The sequence below is a fragment of the Eucalyptus grandis genome, chromosome 6, assembly GCF_016545825.1.
Source record: "Eucalyptus grandis isolate ANBG69807.140 chromosome 6, ASM1654582v1, whole genome shotgun sequence".
Lineage (NCBI taxonomy): Eukaryota > Viridiplantae > Streptophyta > Magnoliopsida > Myrtales > Myrtaceae > Eucalyptus > Eucalyptus grandis.
In genome coordinates, this window is record NC_052617.1 from 13,254,669 (window position 1) to 13,278,869 (window position 24,201).

At 40.0% G+C, this 24,201-nt stretch overlaps 1 protein-coding gene and 3 long non-coding RNA genes across 10 annotated transcripts in view; 2 read left to right on the top strand and 2 right to left on the bottom strand.

Moving 5' to 3' along the window:
• Positions 1 to 24,201, top strand: part of LOC108960305 (probable disease resistance protein At4g27220) — a 97,572-nt gene that overhangs the window by 68,884 nt on the left and 4,487 nt on the right. For 5 of the 7 annotated variants that reach the window (XM_039314915.1, XM_039314916.1, XM_039314919.1 and 2 more), the window contains exons 3-4: positions 22,953 to 23,021; positions 23,428 to 23,907. In XM_039314915.1, coding sequence (XP_039170849.1) covers positions 22,953 to 23,021; positions 23,428 to 23,907 — 549 coding nt within the window. Of the gene's footprint in view, positions 1 to 21,741; positions 21,941 to 22,942; positions 23,022 to 23,427; positions 23,908 to 24,201 lie in introns of those variants that run through there. The other 2 variants (XM_018875431.2, XM_039314921.1) reach the window with 2 other exon arrangements.
• LOC104448454 lies at positions 4,855 to 6,877 on the bottom strand. The gene is made up of 4 exons (XR_726301.3): positions 6,803 to 6,877; positions 5,999 to 6,113; positions 5,402 to 5,501; positions 4,855 to 5,278 (listed from the first exon to the last, which is right to left on the bottom strand). It is a non-coding gene; the product is annotated as an uncharacterized LOC104448454 (long non-coding RNA).
• LOC104448455 lies at positions 7,659 to 9,038 on the bottom strand. Its single transcript, XR_001988246.2, has 3 exons — positions 8,926 to 9,038; positions 8,464 to 8,561; positions 7,659 to 7,781 (listed from the first exon to the last, which is right to left on the bottom strand). It is a non-coding gene; the product is annotated as an uncharacterized LOC104448455 (long non-coding RNA).
• On the top strand, positions 14,754 to 16,317 carry LOC104448456. Its single transcript, XR_001988099.2, has 2 exons — positions 14,754 to 15,272; positions 15,825 to 16,317. It is a non-coding gene; the product is annotated as an uncharacterized LOC104448456 (long non-coding RNA).

The window sequence follows — 24,201 nt, forward strand, 5'->3', positions numbered from 1 at the left end:
GTTTATTAATTTCGAAATTAATAATTGCCAAATAATTAAACAATGCAATCCAAGTAAAAAAAAAATAGCAACCTAAATTAATTGATTTGATTTTGATTTTGATTTTGATTTTGATTTTGATTTTGATTTTGATTTTAAATAAAATTCAGAATAAAATTTCTACTCCAAACATGCAAACCCTAAAATAAGAAATAAACCTAATTCTAGCCTACGTTTTTTATTTTTTTTATTTTAAAGAAATTTAACTTAAGTGACACGACAGCAAATCAGAGCAAGATGATATCCAAATTGACGAATCATATCTCGTGCATGAGATCGGGTTAGCTAATTTTACATAAAATTGCGAATCGAATCTCGGGCGGGAAATCGGATTAGCAATTTTTTAAAGTGATTGCGAGTTGAATTTCGGGTGCGAAAATCGGACTAACAATCACAAATTTCACAGGCTATTTCTTGGCGGATAATTCATCATTGCATCAAGGAATAATTATACTAAAAAGAGCAAATAAAATAAAATAAAATAAATAACAGAAATAAAATGAGATAAATAAGTAAAAGAAAAACTACCTAATTTTTCTTTTGTTTTTTTTTTTTTTTCCTTCCAAGCAAAGCAGCAACGTGATGGTCGCCCCGGTGAGGGGAGTTTCACCGTCGGTCGCCGGTAGTCGGAGCTCCGGCAAGGAGGACCAGCAGCGAGCGGATCGGTGGCGAGCGGTGGCGTCGCGAGGAGCAGCGGCAGGCGGCCTCGCTCAGGCTGAGGCAGAGAGCGGAGCGCCTCGGCTCGGGCTCGGGCAGAGGCGTCGGATCGCCGGCAAGTCGCTGACCGGAGTAGCACCGGCGGAGATCTGCAAGCACAGACAAGACAGGGACAACAGCAGTGTCGTCGGGGGCTGCGATCCGGCTCAGGTCCGGCTCCGGGGGAGGCGCAGCGACGACCGGCACGGGGAAGAGGCAGCAGGAGGCTCGCGGGCCGGTGGGCCGCCAGCGAGTCGGGGGCGAGGTCGGTGGAGCGGCGGTGGTGTCGAGGAAGGACGGCAGAGGTCGCGACCGGAGCAGGGAATGCCGGGTGCTGGGTCGCGAGCAGGCACGGGCGTCGAGGAGCACCGCAGGCGTCGGCGAGGGCTGAGGTGGAGCGATAAGACCGTCAGTGCAGCGTGGCGGCGGCGAGCGGACCAGTGAGGTGGTGAGGTGCGGTGGTGTCTGGCGTCGCGGTACCGGCACAGCGGCCGGACGGAGCCGGCTGGCGCGTTCGAGCTTCTCCTTCGCGAAGAAGACGACGCGGTGGTCCCCTTTTTCTTTTTCTCTCTCTCTCTCTCTCACGTCACTCACCAGTCATCTCTCTCTCTCTCTGCAGACCGGTCGCTTTTCTTGTCTTTTCTTTTTCCTTCTGACTTTTCCTTGACCTAGAAACCGAGAGAGGCCCCCCTGTCCTTTTCGTACGGAATGTCTTTTATCGGCCCAGAAATTGTATCTTCGCGATATATTTTATTTATTTTTTTTGCTTGCGCATGATACCCCTAAATATGTCGTTGAAATACATGCTCCGCGAAATATTCCCTTTTGTATTTCTCGCATATTCCATCCAGAAAAATTCCCTCTTTGCACAAAATACACCCCTCAGTGTATATTATCTAAAAATATGAAAAATTTGAACAGAATATGTGAAAAATCTTCCCTTCACCGGTGGCCTAAAATAAAACAAAATAAAAATAAAATGTTTCTAAACTATATGCCATGCGTGTTTATATATATATTAATAACCAGCAAGAGCAAATAAAAGAAACTATTGTCCAGGTGTCATATACAAAACAAATCTTATTCTCAAACCCACATTTTGGTGCCACTTTTTGTCCCCATAATGGGGGAAATATTGGATACCCAAGTTGTGCCCCTCATCTATGCTAGGTCATCCACACTAATTCACTTGGAAAAAGTATCAAAAATGTTATATATCTATTGTATTTGTATTAATTTAATCTTAAATTTTTTCAATTTGACCAATTTCGTCCTAAACATTTCCACGTTAGTACTAATTCAATTTTAATTTAGGTGACTGTCCATCCCTCCTATTTTTTTTTTTTTTTTGTTCAGACATCCCTCCTAGTTACATGGTGACATTTTTAATAATTTTTTTAATATTTTTCTTCCTTGCCATTTTTTTCCCTTTTCTTTATGCCGCTTGCCCAAGCGAGGCCAATCCTTGTCAACCATGGCCGATGACTCGTCTGTAAAAAGAAAAGGGAAAGAAAATATAAAGGAAGAAAAAGAAAGAAATTCTATCTAAAACCACGTGCGGAGTATAGAAAAAATTTCTATTTCTATACTCGCGATGGCAACATGCTTTTAATAGGTGTTATATTTCAAATAAACCAATGACCATGACATTCAATTAACAAAAGGTAAATGGCCAATTTAGACAATGCTTTTAATCGTTCGCCATGCAATTTTCTAAAATCTTGGAAGCTACCCAATACGGTCTTAAGCTTTGAATTTCAGGGACTAATAATCCTCGGGCTAAATAATAATCCAAAAACATCACTGAAAATTTCTTAATCATCTCCATTATAATGGATTCCTCCATAGTATATTGGCATTGGTACCCACCGGTAGGAAGTCCCCGAATGGGGATACCCTAGACTGGGTTGCAATGGAAAAAATTGTCCCATTGCGGGCTGATCAGTCCGACCTATGATGTTATGCGCTTGATCTTGTGCTTCTGAGGTCGCTGCATCCACAGGTAATTGAGGTTGAGTGTCAGCCATGACGATATGGAGATCTCCCTCTTTTCTTTTTCCTTCGTCTGTTTCAATGTGATTTCCTCAAGGTGTTGATTCTTGCGCCGGAGTGCTAATGCGTTTTGCAAGTTAGCTAGATTCTTCCGGCAGACAATCAGAAGACCAGAAGAGGATGAATCAAGGCGGAAGAAGCGGATTAAAGGTGCGTGACCTGCTCTGATATGTAAGAAGATGAAAAAGACGAGAGGAAAGGAAGCGAGAGGGGACATTTTCTCTTCTATTTCAGTATATTCACGCAATGTACAAAACGTGTATTATAGTACATGTTGTATGTAAATAAAAGGAAACAATATTATATACAAAATCAGATTTGATATTAATTGATCTTGACTTGTGCAATGATATCTGGATGATTCCGTTGAATATCCTTGCGTATCTTCAACAAGAAGTGAGCGATGGAGCTGAGATGCTCGAGTAGAAGAAGAAGAAGAAGAAGAAGAAGAAGAAGAAGAGGTGGCAAGGGAGGGGGAAATCGGAAGGTCGTCGTTGGCGAGGGTTACCTCCAGCGCAGAAGACGTCGCGCGAGATGCTTGCGGAGAACCGGAGGGAATTGAAAGCGATGCGACCGTGAGAAGGAGAAGAGTGGAGGGAGAGGGATTTGAATTTGCAGGGAAGAGCGAAGCAAGAAGAAGATAAGCTCGCCATTTTTCTCTGTGGGAAGCTTCTTCTCCCGCTGCTCCTTATCTTGTAGAAGCTCCGTCCCTGCAAGTTTAGCCGACGGAAACGAGCGAATTCCCTCCTTTGCCCTTTGCTGGTGCGTAAAAGCTAGCTATGTAAGAAAATGGCACAAATGATTAATGAATTTTGAGCCTACGTGTAATATGATTCATGAAATTTTAATTTATTTAATGTAATTTATAAATTTTATACCCATGAACAATGTAGTCCTTGATTTAATTTGTTTAATATGATCCTCAAATTTTCAATAGATATTTAATTTAATCCCCGCACTTAAAAAAATATTAAATATTACCCCTTGAACATGAATTGATAGGAAATTGAATTGAACATATAACACTAGTTCATAGACCGTATTAAACCAATTAAAAGTTCAAATAACACATCACACATGGAAATAAAGTTCAGGGATTACATTAAACGAATTAATAATTAGCCTTGACTAAGATTTTTCTTTTGATTATTTCTATTATTGCTTTAACCAAATCTCACTCGAATCCTCTACGTTTTTATAATGATATTTAATTTTTCGTGTAAATATTGAGGCTACTAAAGTTCTTCGAAAGCTAACTTTCCTCCATAAAAATTACTAACCATATTGAGAAATTACAGACTGAATAGAAGCTTTAACTGCAATAAATACTGACATACTGAAATCTACTTCCCACATGAGAAAACGTACCCCTTCACTCTCGGAAAACACACTAATTACGCGAAAAGGTTAATTATTCCTTATAAATTCGAAGTTATTTTTCCACTTTGGAAATTGCTATTCTTCTTAAAGTAAATAGGCAAAAAAGGATAAATACTTCTATATAATATACAACGTTGAAAAGAAACCACCGCTTGCGGTGGCTCAATTGGATAAGGCTCCTATGATCCTTTGCTAGGAGGAGAGGAGTTTGAATCCCGCTGATCGCACGGGATTTTAAGTGCGACGTTGGGGTGGTGGGTCCTCCGTTAGCGTCGTTCCAGAGTTTGCCTGCCGGCTATCGGCTTACGGGTTCCCTGGGTCAAAAAAAAAAAAAAAAAACCGTTGAAAAGAAGTGCTTTTTCTACTTGGAATTATATTAAGGTTCGATTTTGATTTCTTTAAGGGTGGCGGGCCATTAGAAGAGGCGAGTTTTTCTTCCTCATGGAAACTTACTAAAAAACACTTCGAAAAGATTTCGTTAAGCGCAATGAAATAGTGGCCAATCATTAAAATACCGAAGCTTCTTTTTTTTTTTTTTTCTGTATAAAATACTAAATCAGTAATTTCCGATATTTTCTTATAAGGAACCTCGTCAATCGCCTTGAGATACTTCCGGCTAATCCGAGACGAGCGACTTGCTAATGACAAAGAAGTTCCTAACCGCGATCATTGATAAGGTACTAATCATGGTGCAAGTTGCTAATCACGTTGGTGGTTTAGCAATCTCTGTCGTTGGTCTCTAAAATACTGGCCACACTGCATCATTTCAATCCCCAAAAATGGTTGCATAGAGATCCCACCCCGGAGATAACGAGACGATGGCAGTACGCTTTTACTTCAGGGGATTAACCAAAAGTTGGCTCCTATAACCTGCTGAGATTTACAAGTTCCGTTCATGTCCGAAAACTCCATAATTCAAGCAAGCCTCCGAAGCGGGCATGTTTTTTCCGAGCACAAAGAAGAAAGACGGCCTTGAGCAGGGACTATTATATGCTCCTCCCGAGTTCTGGGAGATTGACTTTGTCTAGAATCTTTCGGCTGTCATTACAAAAGGTTGAGCCTCGGGACGCCTTCTTGCAAGAAAGGGACCCCTTCTTACAGCATCTTGCAACTGTGGGCAAAGAAGGGAACATCATCAAGTCTCAAAGATACACGACCCGGGTCTTTACATAACAAAATCTTGGTACGCCAAGGTATAACACGGAAATGACGCATTCCGCTCTGTGTATCTTACCTTGCTAGCAATTCCAGCCAGAGAAGGATCGTTCATCAGTTTGGTTGAACGTGTGAAAGCTTGTGTATTGCTTGGCAGCAACCGTACCTAGCTTCCATGCCTGAGAAGTCCACCATCCAAATTAAAACGCTAAATGAGAGGCAAGCGATGGACAATGCTTCAACCCACTCAACACAAGGATTAAAAAAAAAAAAAAGCGTGCACTGTGAGAGAGAGAGAGAGAGAGAGAGAGATTCAACTCCAGATGAGCTCTACTCGGTGTGCATTTGTGCGTCTGTTAAGTCACCACTCAAATTAATGGACTTAGAAATAAACAAGAATGCAGGAAAGGCCCAAAGACACATCCCCGCAGACAACAAAAGCAGAAGAAACGGAGAAAAAGAAAACAGAAAATATAAAAAAGAACTTTCACAAGATCACCTATAACAAATTTATGGTCCAAAATATGTAATCACAAACACTTATGCTTAAGGAAATAGCGTTGACATAATTACTAAAGCTCCAACCTACATGCTTCAAGGGATAACATCTCCATCTGATGATCATGTTGGTGCTTCCGTAACATGGTGAATAGGAAAGTGAGCAATATAAAAATACCTATTTTTGTGGTTTCAATGCTTGGGTCAGTTACGATATCTATTATCTCTTCTTTTGAGCAGATCTCCATCAGGCACCATGGCCTAGCTACCAAAGCTGTAATTGGCCTATAACCCTGGAAATATCAAGCTCATCACAATGGCTGACAAGCAAAATTAACCACAAATAGCAATGAGCTTCATTAAGCACATAGCTAAAAACCATCAAATAGATCTCAACATTCATCGGTCAATCTCCAATTTTGGACCAGAACATCAATTTACACTTACACGTTGATTAATTTAGTTTATGTATACTTTACATCTAAGGAAGAACAAAGCTTGGCTCCTACAAAAAGTTTTTTCCTCTTTTGTGCATAGGAAAATAACATAGAACCAATCATTATGTTTCCTGGAAAATTGAAGAAATCCTACTCGATGCTCCTGATTACCAAATGGATCTGCTTGCTGTAACCATAAGTGGATACACAATAGTAAAACTGAGAAAGAGTAGGAAGCAACCAGAAAGGTAATGACGAACTTGATTCATAATTCCTATAACAAAATCATCTATTTCCAGTCCTCCACTCTTTCTCTTCAGCTAAAGAAGCAAGCGTAGAACACACTGCCCGAGGATAAGATTCTGAAGGAGGATCTGCCACATACTCAGAACTCTGAATGGTTTTATAGATAAAATCCAAGGTTGGTTGATGCATGTTATGCATGAAGGAAAATACATATTGTGCCCAAATCCAAAGCAGAGCAAGTTCCACATTTGTCCAGAGTAATATTTTATAAAAATGAGAGAGATCTGTAAATGACACACCGCTAAACGAGTTTCTGCCTCCTGCTGAAGAACTGATAGGAAAAGGCCCTGCGAATCATGGCACAAGCTCAGCAATTGGAAGGGAAAAGAAAAAGGAGATAAAACACCCAATTAAGGAGTTGCTAAACAAGCATTCAACAGTTTCTACATACTGTCTTCAAGGCTGTTGCTTAATGACTTATATCCATCACACATTCATCTCACAGGTCAGGAGATGTATCGTTTCTATTCAGTGCATGAATGCAACAGCTAGTTAGTCATGCTCCCTAGCTTTTGCTCTGAAATAGACATAAAAGCACTAAAGGAAGAGATTCCACAGAAGAAAATAAACTAACAGACAGACAAGATGAGAAACTCTAAACAGGTCAGTCTCGTGAGTTCATTATGAGATCATAGACCTTCATGTCAGTATAGATTACGAGTATACTCAAGGTTGCAATGAGTCAATGACCCAAAGGAACTGCTATTGATGACTATAGAATTTTCTCCCAAATATGGGACCTGCCAACCTGCTCATGAGCTTTAATATGAATTTTGCAAACTCTGCACCTAAAATAAGCTGAAGGCAATTTTGAGACCTCTTGTTAATCTAGGTTGTCCTTAATTTCGTCAACTGCTATATCACCATTTTGCTTCTTTGTTCCCTTCTCTGAAATATCAGGCACATTCCACTATCACAAATGATCAATTAAGTTTCATTTCATATCACTAGCTTTTCTAGACAATTCATATTTAAAATCTCCATTTTGCTCTTGAACCTCATCAACCAAAGAACAGATTACAAAGATGAGCCACTACCATAAGCTAACACACTAAAAGCGGACAAAAGAACTCGACTTACCGATGGTACCAGCTTTGGACTCCTGGATGCAGCCTCATATATCAAGAGTCTAAGGGTTTCTTCTGCGGAACCATTCAGTATTACACTATTATCTGACCGAGCATCTCCAGCCAAATTTCCCAGTGCATGCAATGCAGCCTGAGCAATTTAATATCATATCATAAATAAACTACCACAGGAGATACAAGTAAAATCTTTGACCTCGGCTTACTGTTTGTCATGGAGTAAGCCATAAATCAAGACATTTACAGTACAAAGATTTGACAAGTTACAAACTCTCAAGAAGCTAACCACAGTTTGCACTATTCTGGTGAAAGCATGAAAGCATGTACATTTATGTGTGATGAGAGAAACTGCCTAAGATAATGAGTACTCATAACATAGCACATGTGAAAATGGAGTCAACATAACTTCGTTAGATTGTGGCAAGAATGGTGAAAATGATAACAGTAGAAAAATCTAGGCATAGCACATATCCAGGGTAAAACATCCATTGAATAGGTCACTCAAATTAGACAGTACTGAAGAACCAGTGAAACTCTAACGTAATTAAAATATCGTTTCTAAAAGTCCTCTTACTTCTTCTATAAAAGGGACATGCTTTAACTTATGCAGTATCTAACTCATGTTCTTTTCACTTTGTCTCTCATCTTCGATGTCATCACCTTCTCAAATCACAAGGACTGGCTCCATCTCATGCTATATAAAAGATCATTAATTTTTAAGATATTCACACTAATTGGATCCCCTTAATTTGATAATTGATCATGACAAAACAGAGAAAGAGTTGCATGGACAAAAGTGTCATATATCTGCTCACCAGCTGTTTACCACGTCCTTGTCTGTCAAAGGCAGCATACACTACATGTCTTGCAACAGGATATGTGCTCGACAACAATAACTCAGCTCCCTGAGTTGCTGAAAGCCAAAATAAAAGACAGAGAGAGAAGAGAAAATCTTAGTTTCCATGGCCGAGGGTACAAATTGAAAAATAAATAAAAAAAGGATCGCTACTGCAGCAAGATTGGAGATGGAAAAAGAAGTACACTAATCTGTTAAACCAGCATGGAACGAGTAAGCTAGGCATCTTCTAGCAGGGAACATGCAGGCAATCTATATTTTCTCTCTTTCGATGTATGGTAACAATTCATTTAATTCATGAAATAGCGAACCGATAAAAGCTCCTCCTTGTGGCAGGGAACACAACAGCCAGACAAGCTAGGGCAAACCAACGCAGTTCTACTAGCCTACATGTAACCAGCTATTATGGTTAAAGTATTACATAATCCAATTTGACCTTATGCTTCAAGGGCAGCTTCACATTCATCTGTATCTAGACTCTCTGATGAGCTGAGTCTCCCATCAATGGCAGAAACAACTACTCTGACACCTGCACTACAAAGCAAGTGTCTTCGAATTATCACTCAGTAGGGCAAGGACTCAAGTAAACCCATAATGCAAATTCTCGATGGGACAAACAAATCATGCAAGAATAATGTCACTTTATAATTGAAAGAAAAGCTACAGAAACCATAGTATAACGTAGACAAGCCACTCAATCAAGCACACCAACTTCCTCAGTTATACCAGTGAGAAATTGAATATTAGTTATTGCATTAAATTGTGATGAGATAGAAAGATTATCTGAAGCGTGAAGGCTATTATAGTGCACAAATTTGCTTAGAATGTGCTGACATAAGGCAATACCAACCAAACAATTAACCTCCTCATAACTACAAAAGCTAAATATTGGGCATATGCACAGAAATGATGGATCAACCTTACTGGATTCGTTTGTAAACATATAAGGTTGTGCATGGTAAAATTTCTGAAACAGAAATTGATTTCTGGTCAGAAATCAATTTCTCAATTTCTATTCCCCGGACAAATTCCTGAGCAAAGAAACCCGTTTGATAACGACTCAAAATTTCTATTTCTGAAACAGAAATCCGTTTGATAACAAAATTTTTTTTTCTATTTCTATGAATCATGTTGTCCCCATCCTCACTCTTCTTGGTGCTTGTGATGGTAATATAATTTGATAAAAGTTGGTAAATCACTTTAATTTATATTGGTAATTCGATAGAGTAGTTAGGAACTTCAAAACATTAGCAATTTATGTAAATAAAAGCTAGTAATTAGTATAAAAATGTTAATATGCAAACTATAAAAGATTTGGTATTTTCAAATACTAATATGCAAATAGTGAATGTATTTATTCTCCTCATTCAAGATTCGGGTTCAAGTCACTACGCTTTTTTGCGCGACTCGCGAACATCATTTTAAGATATAATTGCAATCGTGGAACTATTGTTACTATACTTTTTCTTTTTCATCAGCTCATGGCAATGGTGGTTCGAGACAGAATAGTATCGGATTTTCAGATATAATTGCAACATAAGCGTTTTGGTAAACTATGCTGGAACTATTCAGCTGCAGAATGTTCAGCTACAGTTTCACAAAACTTGGGCACAACTGAAGTTGGACATCTTTCTCATAAACTACAAAGACTTTTTAAGACTTTAAGTGGAATTGGATTAAATGAATCATGAAACCACATTCGTTACCTTCTAACCATCAGTTTCCAGTGGTGCTTTGCTAAGCACATGATACAAGCGAAGGTGCCAACAAACTTCCGAGGTCTGCCGCTATTAATAAAAATGTATATAACTGGCCAAAAAGAAACAAAAATTAACAAAAAAAAGGGAAATATTTTTACATTCCGGGAACATGCCAAGGGATGCCAGCACCCTCCCTGGCCTTCATAACAACCTCCTCCGCAGTGGTGCCGATGATCTTGTTAGCATGTTTCAACTCTACGTAGGAATAATTTCCATCTGCATCTGAATCCAAAAGCAAGTCACTCCTGGCTTTAGAGTTTGCACCAGCAAGAAATTGATACAATACATAAGACTTCTACTAAGCAATGTCAACCGGGGATTCAAAAGGAACAAACAAATGGAAATGCAAACCCCTTCAATCCATCCCATATCTGCAATAACACAAGCATAGACAACGAAATAAACATAACAAAGGTCACTGAGGTGTCCTTAAATATCTCATAGTCCAGTGAAAATCAACCAACACCTCCTTGCCCGCACAACATACACCCAAAAATCCACAACCAAAACATGGAGAAAGTTTTCTATGCTGTACTTGCAATGTGCAGAGCAACAAAATGCAGTCCAAATAGCCATTCTTCATTGTTTTCATAACATTTAATGCATTTATAAATTCAAAGGTGATCATAGGCTTCACTATAAAGAAGGCTAGACATGGATTTGAGGATGACAAACAGAAATCAGGCAACTATCATCCGTGAAATTTGTCTGGTTCCTTGAAATTTGCCCACGCACATTTTTCTGGAGGCCAATCGACAAGATCAACCATTGGATTAGCAACAGCAGCCTAAATTTAATGGAACATCAGAAGCAGCTACGCGCTACCCTTGTGTATCATACAACACGCAGGGAGGCAGATGGTAGGATATACCTTGATTATTAACTCAAGACACTGTATACTCAACATCCGAATGCATGATAAACAAAAAACTAAGGATATAAATGCAAACTGAAACCATTTATTAACACAGTGATTATGCCGTCCCATTTAACACACAAGATTTGCGACAGTGTTGAATTAAGCTATTGTTCCACGGATATGATCTAAAGAGAAAGCATAAAACTTGCCAAATACGTGATAAGCTTACCCAAACAATGAGCAGCCACGCTTCAATACTAGCTGAACCATATTTTATTAGCAGACAGCAGAAATAACTAAGACTCACAGCAAAAAAACCAACCAAGCACGGCAAAGAATGCGGGCGAAACAAGTCGGGCTTCTCGAAGCACAGCAAAGAACGCGGGCGAAACAGGTCGCAGCTGAAAGCAGCCCCAAGAACGCGTGCTTCTCGCTTCTCGCTCTGGCCCGAGTGAAATCTACCTAAGACTCACAGCACAAACACACATCATGCTGCTAGAATGTCAATATACATACCGTTCATTGGAATTGTTTGTCTCTAGGGATGTATTTAGGTAGGGCCAGATTTATCACATAGAGGGGGTGAAGAAGTGACAATACGGAATCAAAGCAAAATTAAGATGATATTGCTATAGGACAACATTTGATAACACTGTGCAGTGCTTAGATCTTGGCGATATGCAATAAATCTACCACAAAATATATATAGGAGTTTAAGGCATAGAAAATATTGCACACAACAAATTTATAGTGGTTCGGCTTTAACAAGCCTACATCCGCTCACTCGCGCTAATAACCTATCGATTGGATTTCACTATAATCAATCAATCATAGGTTACAAGGATTGAGTATTCACTACTCAAGCTCGTGTAAGAGATTATTCCTTCTCACACTTACGAGTGTTGAGAAAATTCCTATTAAGTTTTGAAGTTGACAAAACTTTCTTGTTCTTGTTCTTATTCTGAAGAATACTAGACTTTTGAGCTATATCGTAAACTTTTGTCAAAATCTATTTATTACATAAGTCTTTCCCACTCTGATGTGATTCAGATTGAAACAAAGTCCAGAACGAAGATATAATCAGACTCAAGATTATTGATCTTACGACAAGGATTTAGTATGAACATTATAGAGATTTATCCTTAATATCTAGCTTTCCGGTGAAGAATCTCACTTACCTTTTATAAATACATTGATGGAATTAATCATGAATTGATGTCAATATTAACGTGTAACTTATAATTTAAGAAAAAAAAGACGTCACCGATGAGGCATGCGGTTTGACAATATTCGCCAGCATGACTTGACTAATACATAAGAATATATACGTGCGTCCATAAGTATGTGTGCGTCCATATGTACGTGTTTATATTATATAGTCAATTCTAGCATGAAAGCTAAGTTGCGCTGCCGTATGAACGTGGCGAAAGAGGACCACACAAGGTGTCCATCCAAAATCCAAGAAAGGGAGGAATAGAAAAGTCTAAAATGGCGGATCATAAGTTGGGATTTACACGACCGAGATGAGCACAGAGGACTTATCAAATTCGATTCCAGAGGAGGGATCGCATTGCCAGTCAACGTCCTAGTTCTTTCGCATTTTAGGAAACTTATCTAGGGGATTTTGCATCGATTTGACTTGACCAAATATAGAAGACAAAAAAGACTCACGCGGGTGGTGAATTCTTTTTCCACTTTAAAATTGTTCAGATCTCGTCATACGAAGCTTTTCTTCACGCAATCGAATCGTCGAATTATATATTTGTTGTAGTGGAATCCCACCGCATGAAGTACTTTGAATTCGAGTATCTATTGGAAGATCATGTGGTAAAATAAATACATAATGTACTTCACCCTTCGTAGGTAGGATTCTTGTCTAGTTGTAACTCACAACTTGATGTGGTCCTAAAATTGATTTTTTTTGTTTGTTTGTTTGGATAGTCCTAAGATTAGTTGACATTGATTTTAGGTGCTTTCGCTCTTAGCGTTTGAGTATATTACGTGGTGAATAATTCTATTTTTATTGATGCAATTCGGTCATCCTATGAAAACTTAATAAATATGCTAGCGTAATAATTAATTATCACGTTGGGCATTTTCAGCAGCACGTATATTCTAAAAAGTCAAAGCAAAGAGTTGTCAATAAGGATCACCTATCCTTATCAGTCGTCACGACAACAATAGGGGTAATGACCCTCACCAAACTTAGGCAAGTCATGCAAGTTTGCCACAGAATCCTGGAAACAATGTTTAGCAAGGGTCAGCTCCTTGCTGCCGCTTGCGGGACAAGGAAAGGTGGCCTGCATGCGACAGCGAGGGTTCTTGGACCCTCCTCAATGGCTGAGGGTGCTCGTCCCGCCTAGCCTTCCCCCTCATCTCCCTCCAACCTTTTTTCCTGATGATTTTTTTTTTTTTTTTTTTTATGTATCATTATTGCACATCAACAATTAGCCTGGGGAATGCGCTGGTCCTAAGTTGAACGTGAATTGTTGCGTCGATGTTTTCGTCAAACGGGAGAATTAACAAAAAAACAATAAATAGGGGAAGTCGCTATTTCCATCCCATTCATTCATTCATTGCCCACTGAAAAAAGGAACTCTAATTGGCTATCTTGTCCCCCAAACCTTTGTTGGACATCTTATCTGGCGATGTGGACGGATTCACTTTTGAGTTAATGCAATTTCCCTTTTACAACAAAAAAAAAAAAAAGAGAGGCCAAAATATCTTTTAAATTAAAAAAAAAAAAAATCAATTTTTGGGCACTTATTAAGAAACCGTTTGAGGTAAGCGTGCCATTTTCCACGTAATATTATATTTTTAATTAATACTTTGAAAATCGACATATTAGAATATTGAATATAATCAACAAGGGCCACTATCCAATTCACAAGACCTAGTGGTCTTAGGCTTAGAGTTGGTCTAGATTCACTCGTGATTTGGAACCTATTCTATTGGAACCAATTTGCTTATTGTTGTTTCATGTCAATCAGCTCCCAGGTTTAGGATTGATTTTGGGGTCTATCGAGGAATCAACCAATTTCTTTTTTCTCTTTTTAATTATTTTTCCTTTTGTTTGTTTCATTTTTAGTTAAGCAAAATGAAAATGGACACAATAACAAAAATCCAATAATTCATAAAAGATAAACAAATAGAATAAAATAAACAATAAAAGTTGTAAAACACGTAAACACGGTTTACCAGTTTCTAGTTCCCAGTTTGGTTTTTCGGTTCGTTCCTTAACTAGGAATTGAGAATCGAAACTTATGAGGGGAAGTCGAATTTCATACCGCCTAGAAGGGTCGCCTACACTGATCCCCTGCCCTTTCTAACCGATAAAGAAGAGCCGAAAAGACCGAAGCTCTTGTTCTTTTTAGTTTCAGTGTCCTTGCCTCTATTATCTCTCAAACGGTTGTTCTGTTCTGGAGATAAATAATTGAAATATCAGAACCGGTTGTTCTGTCATTTTTGCTCGGTCACTGGTTGGCCGTCACGAAACATTGTTTAGCTTTAAAGTAATTAAGTCCTCGATAGGAGAAATATGCAACATAAAGCGGGAAACATGAATTATTATCGGAGGTGAGTAGTCAATTGCCATGGTCCATGGAAATCAATTATATATACAAACATCCGAAGTTTCCAAGCTGACCCGGTTTCTGCTTACAAGGATCGGTTAGAATAGTTTATTCTCCTGTTTAGTCCCGGCCACCTAAGCCATGGGTTTCGACCGCAATTCTTGATTGTTTTATAATGCTGCTAAACTTGCTCTTTTTTTTCCACCAATGAGCTATATCAGTTTTTCTTTCTGCAGGCATTTCTTTGTAATCCTTCACATTTCATCCATGCGATTGCTGGCTTAAGTTTGCGGAATTGATCCTCTAGCAAAATAGTAGTTGGGAATGGGAACTGAAGAACCGAAAGACCCTTTGAAGGGGATGGACTGGAAAGCCATCGGCAGTGACCTACAGAAGGATCCTTCTGCTAAACCAATTGTAAAGAAGCGATTGCCAAGAAAGATTAGGCAAATACCGGACTATTATTTTCTTTCTTGAAGATCTTTGGCCTCAACTATTGCCTTTTATGGGGCATGCATTGCTGGTGGAATTGGTGCTGGAATGCTGCTGGAGATCTGGATAAACAAGAAAATCAAAGGTGAGTGATATTTCATTGATTTCTTCGTTTGTCTCACAGATGCTCAGATCAGACAATCGTGGTCCTAATTTCCATAATTTCAGTGAAAATAATAATTTCACCTACTAAGGAACATATCCTGCCACGATGTGGAATCTAGCCTGGAGCCTTTTTCTGTCAAATGACCTCATCTCTTTGCACTTGATGTATGGAACATAGCTGGTTTACTCTTGAATGATTGAAGTCTTAAACAGGAAGAATACATGGGAGGCAAAGCTGAAAATGGACAGTGATAAGGACTTGCTTTCTTTTTGATGCATTGCATAAGAATATGCATCACTAGAATTGAGAATTTCCAAGACTTTGCGGTTCTTTTAGAATACATAGCGTCGGTACGATTCTCATCAGGCAGATCTCCTGCCTTTGCATGCTCGAAGTGCTCTCGGCCATCAGATGTTAACAACTTTCTATGGACATGTACTTGTGTACTTCATATTATGTTTTAATCTATACAGCAAATTCGTCATGCCATCTGCACAATGGAATAATTGGTTTATTACTTCCACATTGCAGAGGATGGAGGCATGATTTGGGAGTTCAACAAGTAGAGGCAGTGTGGCGTGCTTGCTTGGCAAATTAATCAACACGGTTGAGATCATGCATGAAGTGTAAAGTGGTTTTACCTCAGCTGATCATGTGGAGTGTACATGGATTCATGGGATATGGGTTTCTTCTGAGTAATAAAGTTCAATAACAGGATCGTGAGATCCACCAAAGAAGTTGGTACTTAATGCAGACAAAGTTATTATGGACTGCATTCGTTTTCAATTCAGTATTTTTTTGCCAATCATCGTAACACCTCGAGTATGACAACATGGAGGGATTGCGAAATGATACCTGAGACGAAACACGGTGCAAGAAATCTCCACTTAAGTACTCATCTTAGGAGTTTCACCCTTGTGCTTAGGCACGAGTAGTCACTAACATGGCTGTGATAGTGTGATGTCTTGAGATTGGTGAAACATATATACAGCAGCTTCTCGTTTCAATGCTATTGCTACTGCCATATGAATGTCTGCTTTTCTCTCTCTTTCTCTTTCAATCAAGCAGAACATGTCCCGTGGGTCCTTCAGATTAATGGGCATCACATAAACCTACCTGCGCTCATCTTCCAACGACCATCGCCGATTCATTAATGATTCAGAGGTTTGGTGCGATCTACACCTTCCAATTATTCCTCCCACTGTGTTGCGGTTGTCCTGTCTGTTTCTCAACCAATTGATTGTCAAGATTGACCTCTTTTCTCAATGGATCGGTGGCCATTCGGATGGATTCGTTGATCATGCAATTAAATATAGTGTGTACGGTTTGAAGGTTGATAACTTATTTCGGGAGACTAGAATGCGAATCATCAACGAGCTTCATATGAATAAGCGAGTTTCCTTTTTTTGAGAAAAGAAGATGCTATTATTACAGAGTTCGATAAGTCGAGTGCGTAAAGTCGATTATGTAAACAAGTTGGGAATTTGATGAGTTGTGTGTACGGCGAAAAAGCATGATTGAGCTTTCGCATCTAGTTAAGAAGGCTTACTTGAATGATCAGAAAAGATTTAGTACCTAATTGGGTTTTTGTATGTGAGCTTTTCAGCTAATCAAAAGAGATCCAGTACCAAATTGGATTGTCAGTTAAATTTTCAGCTTTAGTTACGGATTATGAAATTTCTTGAGTCCTGTCAAGTCGAGTGTGTGCATTTGCAGATGCGAGAGCTTGATAAATAGGGAGTACGAGGAGGGAAGTGGGTCGAGATTGCTCATCTTGTCACAAGGCCAAATGACTAAATTAAAAACCAAGGTTGGACCAGGAAGCGTTTGTGGTCTGGATTAGACAACTTTGAGAATGGACATTAGTACATTACCTTGCTAGCGGACTTCTGATTTTGTATGGATCAATGTGGAGCAAGGCATGAGATTTTGGGCCTTTTGAGGAAGGCCTCTTGGCTCACGAATAACGTGATCCATATCTACTTATCAAGTATGGAACCTTGGTCTATTAGACTATATTCTGTTGAGGTTATCTCGGACTTTGGCAGTCGGTTTATAAATGTAAGAGAAACTCTCTCCTGTATGGTTGTTGGGTCTTGAATTGTTTGTTACCTAAGAGATACGGGTTGTTGCTACTCTAACATGACGGGAAGATGGATCTCAAGCATGAATATCAAGGACAAGATGGTTGTTGGGTCTTGACTTGTTGGTTACCTAAGAGATACGGGTTGTTGCTACTCTAACATGACGGGAAGATGGATCTCAAGCATGAATATCAAGGACAAGAAGAAGAAATTATGGTCGTCATTGAAAGACTGTGAATAATGTGTTAAAAAATTTCAACGTGGATAAGGCAAAACCGAGCACAACTCCTCTAACAAGCCACTTCAAACTTTTCGAGGATATGTTTTAGAATACTCAAAGATGAGATGGTGGTAGTCAAATATGCATCCACATTGGAAAGATTGATGTATATCATGATGAGCATAGGACCAAACATTGCATGATAGTGGGAGTTGTGAGTTGATATTTGCAAAACCAGGCAAAGAGCATTGGAGTGCACTACAATAGATATTAAGATATCTAAGGCATACCCTCTCACAAACAAACGCTGCTGCCAATTCAATGGAAGTCTAGTCTCCTTCAACACAGTCATCACTTAGCAAGTATGCAATTCAGTGGAAACAGAGAGACATTTAATGGACATTAACAAGTCATGAAGAAAGAGCCTTCTGTAATGGAGATTTCTCTCACCAAATCATAAAAATTGTAAGAAATCAACCATCTCTTAAGCATCAGCCATCAACACTTTTACAAACAAAACAAAAGGGTACACACAACTGCATTTTGCAGAGACAAAAAAGGCTAGAGAAAAGCACAAAAGCACCTACTGTGAAGCTCGGCCAGGATGAACAGGTGCCCCGAGAGTCCAGCAAAATTCTCCCCTGCAAATGCGAGTAATACATCGTCTGAGCTACTCCACAACACCTCACAGGCACGTTTTTCGGTGATTACATCTTCGAAATCAGACACAAAAAATCGATTAGCAGACCTAATCAGTGTTCTCGAGATTGCAAACAATTTTTTTTTTTTGGTAAAGGACTGCAAACAAATTCTGGTGTCTCCTAAAATTGATAAATAAAATCTTTGCCAAATCTCTATGTAAGGAAAAAAATTGGCAGGGTACCTACCAAGGGCTAGCTAAGTATGTACATTGTTCTTATATCCACAGGAAAGACGACCCTTGCCCATAATTCTCTGGGCACCGGCAATGTTACCAATCAAGTAGCTAGCAAAATTTACCGCTGCACTAAGCTCCATTAACTTCAAATAGAGTGTCTTAGGGGGTGTTCGGTTGGGCATTCCCAAGGGGCTTTGGGCCCCCAAAGCCCCTTGGGAGAAATTTTGGGTGTTTGGCAAAATATTTGAAAGCCCCTTTGCCCAAATATAAACATTCCGAAGGCTGAATGCTGAAAGTTGGGGAGGGGCGGATTCAGCATTCGGCATTCCAGAAATGCAAAAATCACCGTTGATTTATCTTCCACCTTCGTCTTCCTTCTTCACGGCGTCTTCCTCTCAGCGTCATCTTCTTCTTCTCGGCATCTTCTTCTTCCTCGCCCATTGGGTTTCTCCGGCAACCGCCACCGCCGCCTGAAGGTCGCGCTTCCCCAGTGACCACCGCCTGGGGGTGGCGGGACCCGTGACCCAGGCGGCGTCGCTCGGGTCGCGCGAACCTCACGTGACGTCGCCCGAGGTCGTGCGGACCTTAGGCGGCGTCGCCTGGTGTGCGCGAACTAGGCGACGTCGCCTGGGTCCGCGCGACCTTAGGCCACCAGATCCGGCTCGAGGCGCCCGAGGTCGCGCCTCCAGGCGGCGACGGCGTCGCTTGAGGTCGCACCGCCTGGGTCCGCGCGACCTCAGGTTGCCAGATCTGGCGGTGCGGAGGCCAGATCTACCTCTGCGCCTTTAGGCGCCTAAAGTCGCGCCCCTAGGCGGCGACGTCGTCGCCTGAGGTTGCAACCTCAGGTGGCCGGACGGCCAGATCTGGCCACCGGAGTTGGCCGGCGGTTAGCCAGCCGCCGGATTTGATTTTTAATTTTTTTTAAAAATAAAATATAAGCAAAAGCTCATTTGTAATGTAAAATTTGCCAAACGGTATTTATGCTAAAGTTGCATTTCAATGCCATTTGAGACTACAAATTACCAAACGATGTAGCATTTTGGAAAATGTCTTTATCTCAAGGGTATTTGCATTTTCCTAAGGGCATTTCCCCAAAGTTGAACCAAATGGGCCCTTAGTCAAGTACAATAATCTGTTGTCATCCTTCCACTCATTAATTGTAGATCCTGAGCCTGTTCACGTGTTAGTACCGTGTAAAGTGGCAATGGTCCATTAGTAGAGTGCTCATGGAAGCTATTTAAATTGCCAGGCAAACTGATTTTTATTATTGTCAAAGTTAACTCTCAGTATGGCCATTGACTGGGTCATCATTTAGAGGATAAAAAATGACCATGAAATTCCCAAATGCTAAATCAGGCTCCAGGAACAGATCCACCAGCAAATCGCTACTTGCCCCGATATTTCTCTGCGCAAACTTTCTTGGAGTGGTTTCCCAATCCCTGGCAGCATGAGAAATGTGTGAAGCTTCTTTCAAGCCACTCAAGAAGGCACCATGCATGCTGGCTGGGTACTGCCCACTTGTGGCTTCCCCGGCAAAAAAAAGGTCGGTTCCCCACGCTCTCTCCAAGTACGTCATAAGAAAGAGGATCGCTTCCCCATCTTGTACATATAGATTGTATAATCTCCGTGCATGGCAATCAACCTACTTAACATAAAAAGGAAGGCAATTTACTTGCCTGAGGTCCTAGGTGAGTGTTGTCGTGGTTTGGTGAGGTCTCGGAAGTCCCAGGTTGCGACTGGCATTGTGTGTATTTGACATTGAACGAGTGAAAGAAAGAATGACATTTCATGGTTGAACCAACATACAAAACCACATCAAAATCAAATGGTTATGACGACAAAGTAAGAGTTGAAGCTCCAATTTCACTTCCGGGTGAAAAAACTAGAGATACTTGCCCTTCTTTGTCATGAGCCTACTAAGTTTACATCAAATGTTGAATCTACACAAGATGCAGTTGCGGAAAATCTCCTCTCTAGTCTTCTTATGAATCTGACCTTTGTTTAAAAACTTGAGGTTGGACGATCATTTTTAATGGTAAAAGTTTTGATGAATTCAACCGCGAAGTACATTTGATCAGTAGCTAATTACTATATCTATCAGACGATTTCTTTTGGGGATCATGTTATTCAGGTGATTAACCAAACAAGAAAGAGATCCTAGAATAGGAAGGTTTCAGATTTCACTACTGCGATAAGTCACCAATCTACTAACTATCCCATCAAATAAGTCGAAGATTCGTTAAACTACGAAATCTTATTTTGCCGTGATGTGATATATTTCCGATGTGAATAAAGTACCAAATGAATGATTAAGTATTCCTTTAGTTGTTGAGACATATCATTCTGTATGAAAGATGGCCAATGGGTTCAAGGCATAACATTGGTAATGCTATGTATGCTTTTGTTTACCAAGGGTTTGAATCCCTCTCTTTACGCACCTTGAAGTAATTTACCATTGATGCTAATCACAATGTATCAAAGAAAAGCACATACCCTAATTCCAAAAGTTAAAACTTTCTTTGATATGTATTCTCTATTTCCAAGTCCCCACTCGAAAATTCTGATTGGAGGGAATAAAATAACCTGGTGAGATTTAATTTTCCTTAAATTGGCCCAGTATGGGTTAGTAAAAACTTATGAATAAAATCTTATGTTCATGATTGACCGGGGAAACAATTTGCGATCAATAGGGCTCGAGTGAACCGTAGTCAAGCATAAGTGTCATCTTGCAAGAGAAAAATTCCGCATTCCCACAGTTATATGTTAATTCATATCGTGAGAACATTTAGCATTTTACCCATGGCGAGGGTCATGATTATTGTACTTTCCTATAATAGATGCAAATCAAGCAATTGTGAGATAATTAGTTTTTCTTTTTTATGCATCTTGAGTAATTTTTCATATAGAAAAAACAAAGAAGTAAATTTAAATGCAAATTTCGTCCTTTCGAGGATTAGTAATTCTAGTCAATGATTTGGGAACACCGGATGGTTTTTTTATGGAATCAATATTCGGAAATTTTGAACGCAAATAAATTTTTTTCTGTTTTTCTTTTTTGTGTGTTTGGTGCTCTTTCTTTTCGGGGGGGGTGATTTACATAATCCAACGATGGTCTGTGCTCGTTTGAAAACGAACGGTGCAGATATGCCGAGCACGACAATCGAGGGGCACTATCAATTTCTAGGGCTTTTTTATACATATTATAAATTCGAACTACCAAACGTAACGTGTAAGCCATCGTGGTTTCTTCCTCCTCTCATCTTGTCTCTTCCTCTCGCCGTATCCCACCTCTCCAAATTTCCATGTGAACGAGATCGAGATCGAGGGAGAAGAACTCGAGCGGGCAGTTGAAGCCGGGCCATGGAAATTTTGCTGTAACCGGAGTCGAGGGCGTGTGATCAGGGGCTGAAGGAACATATCGACGCCAGAGATTAGCAACTGGACCGGAACTTCAGTCCTCCTCATTGTACGTTGTCTTTCGGCCTCGTTATGCAATTGCATGCCTGTCTGAATTTTCTGTTGCAACTCGTGACGCTCTATTATAGGATTTTTCTACTTAAATTTCCAGATCTTTTATATCTGTAAGAAACATAAGACACTTAAATCGTTTAATCGGCCAAATATGGAACAGAAAATAAGCAATAATAATGTCTAGTCTTGTGTCTGGAGCCTTTTCCCGGAAGGCGTTCTCTATCAAATAAGATAATTAATGTTCCCGTTGAGCAAAGAGCGAAGATTTTTATTGGTTTATCAACGCCAAGTTACATAATTGGCTTGACTGATGGCTTCCACTTCAATCGTTCTCAACTCCAACTGAGGTCGAAAGCCTTTGGTCAAGCCAAGCCATACTAGATGCGGGCAAACTGGATAGTTTACCGTCCATCGTTACAATTGATTGGCATTAATAGAAATCAAGCAAATTGAAGAACTTGAGGGTGCAGCTGAGCCGGGGCCACGAAATAATGTTGAGAGAGAATCTTAGATGTAGCAGCAAATTGGACAATTACGTTGGGTTTTGGTGAGCTTGACTCAAAATTTCACTCTTCATGCTCACTTCACCAAATCTTTTATCCTTACAAATCTCCAATTCCGTGTCCCATTTTTTCATTATGAATCTATGATTTCACATATAGGTTCATATAGGCTGAAATTTTTAGTTGGTAGAACAATTTGCTGCATCCGAGTCATTCACAGAAAAAACTAAGCCGGGCTTCTTGTGTATAAGAAGCAAACGACAGAACAATAGCTTTTAATCTGAAGAGCAAAATTTGAGGATTGTTTCCTGTCTTTTCAAAAGAAGTTCCCAGGGTCTTGCTTGTTGGTACCCAGTCACTTGAAACATATCTGTTCACTCTTCTGTGGGTTACAGGCGAAATGCCGAGTGCGACATTTAAATTATGGGAGCTTGTTGAGTTTCTGCCTAATAAATTGTTGTTGATTTGTCTGACATGCCATGCCCACTGAATAACCCAATGCAGAGGATTTGTCTAACATGCCACGCCCACTGAATGCAGAAGAGGAAGAACCCAATACAGAGGTTCCCCAAGGTATGTGCATCTCCCAATTCCGCTTTTGTAAAAGCTCGTGCAGGATGCTTAATTTGTCTTCTAATCTTCACCTAATAATAGCGGTATAGGCAGGACCTCAGATTTCTGATAGTTATAGAAAAACACAAAATAAACATGAACTAATAGGAAGAGAGGAGCTTAAGAGTCGGTCATTGATGATTAATAGATCTTTGAAAATGGTCAGAACAATACTCCTTAAGTATGAAATTTAAATTTTGAAAAGCAATGGCTCTCTATCCCCTCAGATCACCTACATAAAGAGCATTTGCTTTTTTAAAACAGAAGCAAATTGTGGTTTTCAATCTGAAGAGCACAGTTTGAAATCTGTCTCCCGTGTATGTTATATAAGAAAGCCTCCATCCGTTTACCCTTTCGTGGGATGCAGGGGAAATGCCGAGAGCATTGGATCCACTTTCAGTTGTTGAGGTTCTGCCTAATAACATGCGGAAGTCTAACTTCTGCGAGAATGAGTACGTTGGAGACACGAAGAGGATCAAGGCGCAGTTTGCTGGGGTAGGAGGATGTGGAATTCTTGGCTGTAAGGTCTTCAATGACCGAGTGAGATCAGAAGCACCAGAGGTGCTGAAGGGTGAAAGAGCAGTGGAATCGAGCAAGAGACAAGGCAATGATGAAGGTTCATCCAACCTCACACAGAGTTCGCATCAGTCCTTGACTGTGGGCAGTGAAGTTGCTCGGTGTAAGACTTCATTTGTTGCCATGCCGTACCTGAGCTATGGTGCAGGTTCGTCAGCCTTTCTTCCATCGGCTGAGACGAATTTTCCCAATCAGTCTGGTTCTGCTTTAACCAACATACCACGCCCGCTGAATGCCAAAGAGGGAGAACTCAATACAGAGGTTCCACATGGTATGTGTGCATCTCTAAATTTCATCTCTAAATTTGGCATACGTTGAAGCTTGTGCAGGCCGCCTTATTTGTCTTCTAATCTTCACCTAAGAAAAGTGATACAGGTATAGAGAAACTGAAAATGGTCAGGAATTAATAGGAAAAGAGGAGTTTTAGAGTCGGTCATTGATAATCACTAGATCTTTGAAAACGAAAAGACAAATGTTTTGAAGTGTGGCATTCAAATCTTGAAAAGCCATGGCTCTCCCTGTCCCCTCCGATCTTCTACATGAGCATTGGCTTATATGGTTAAAT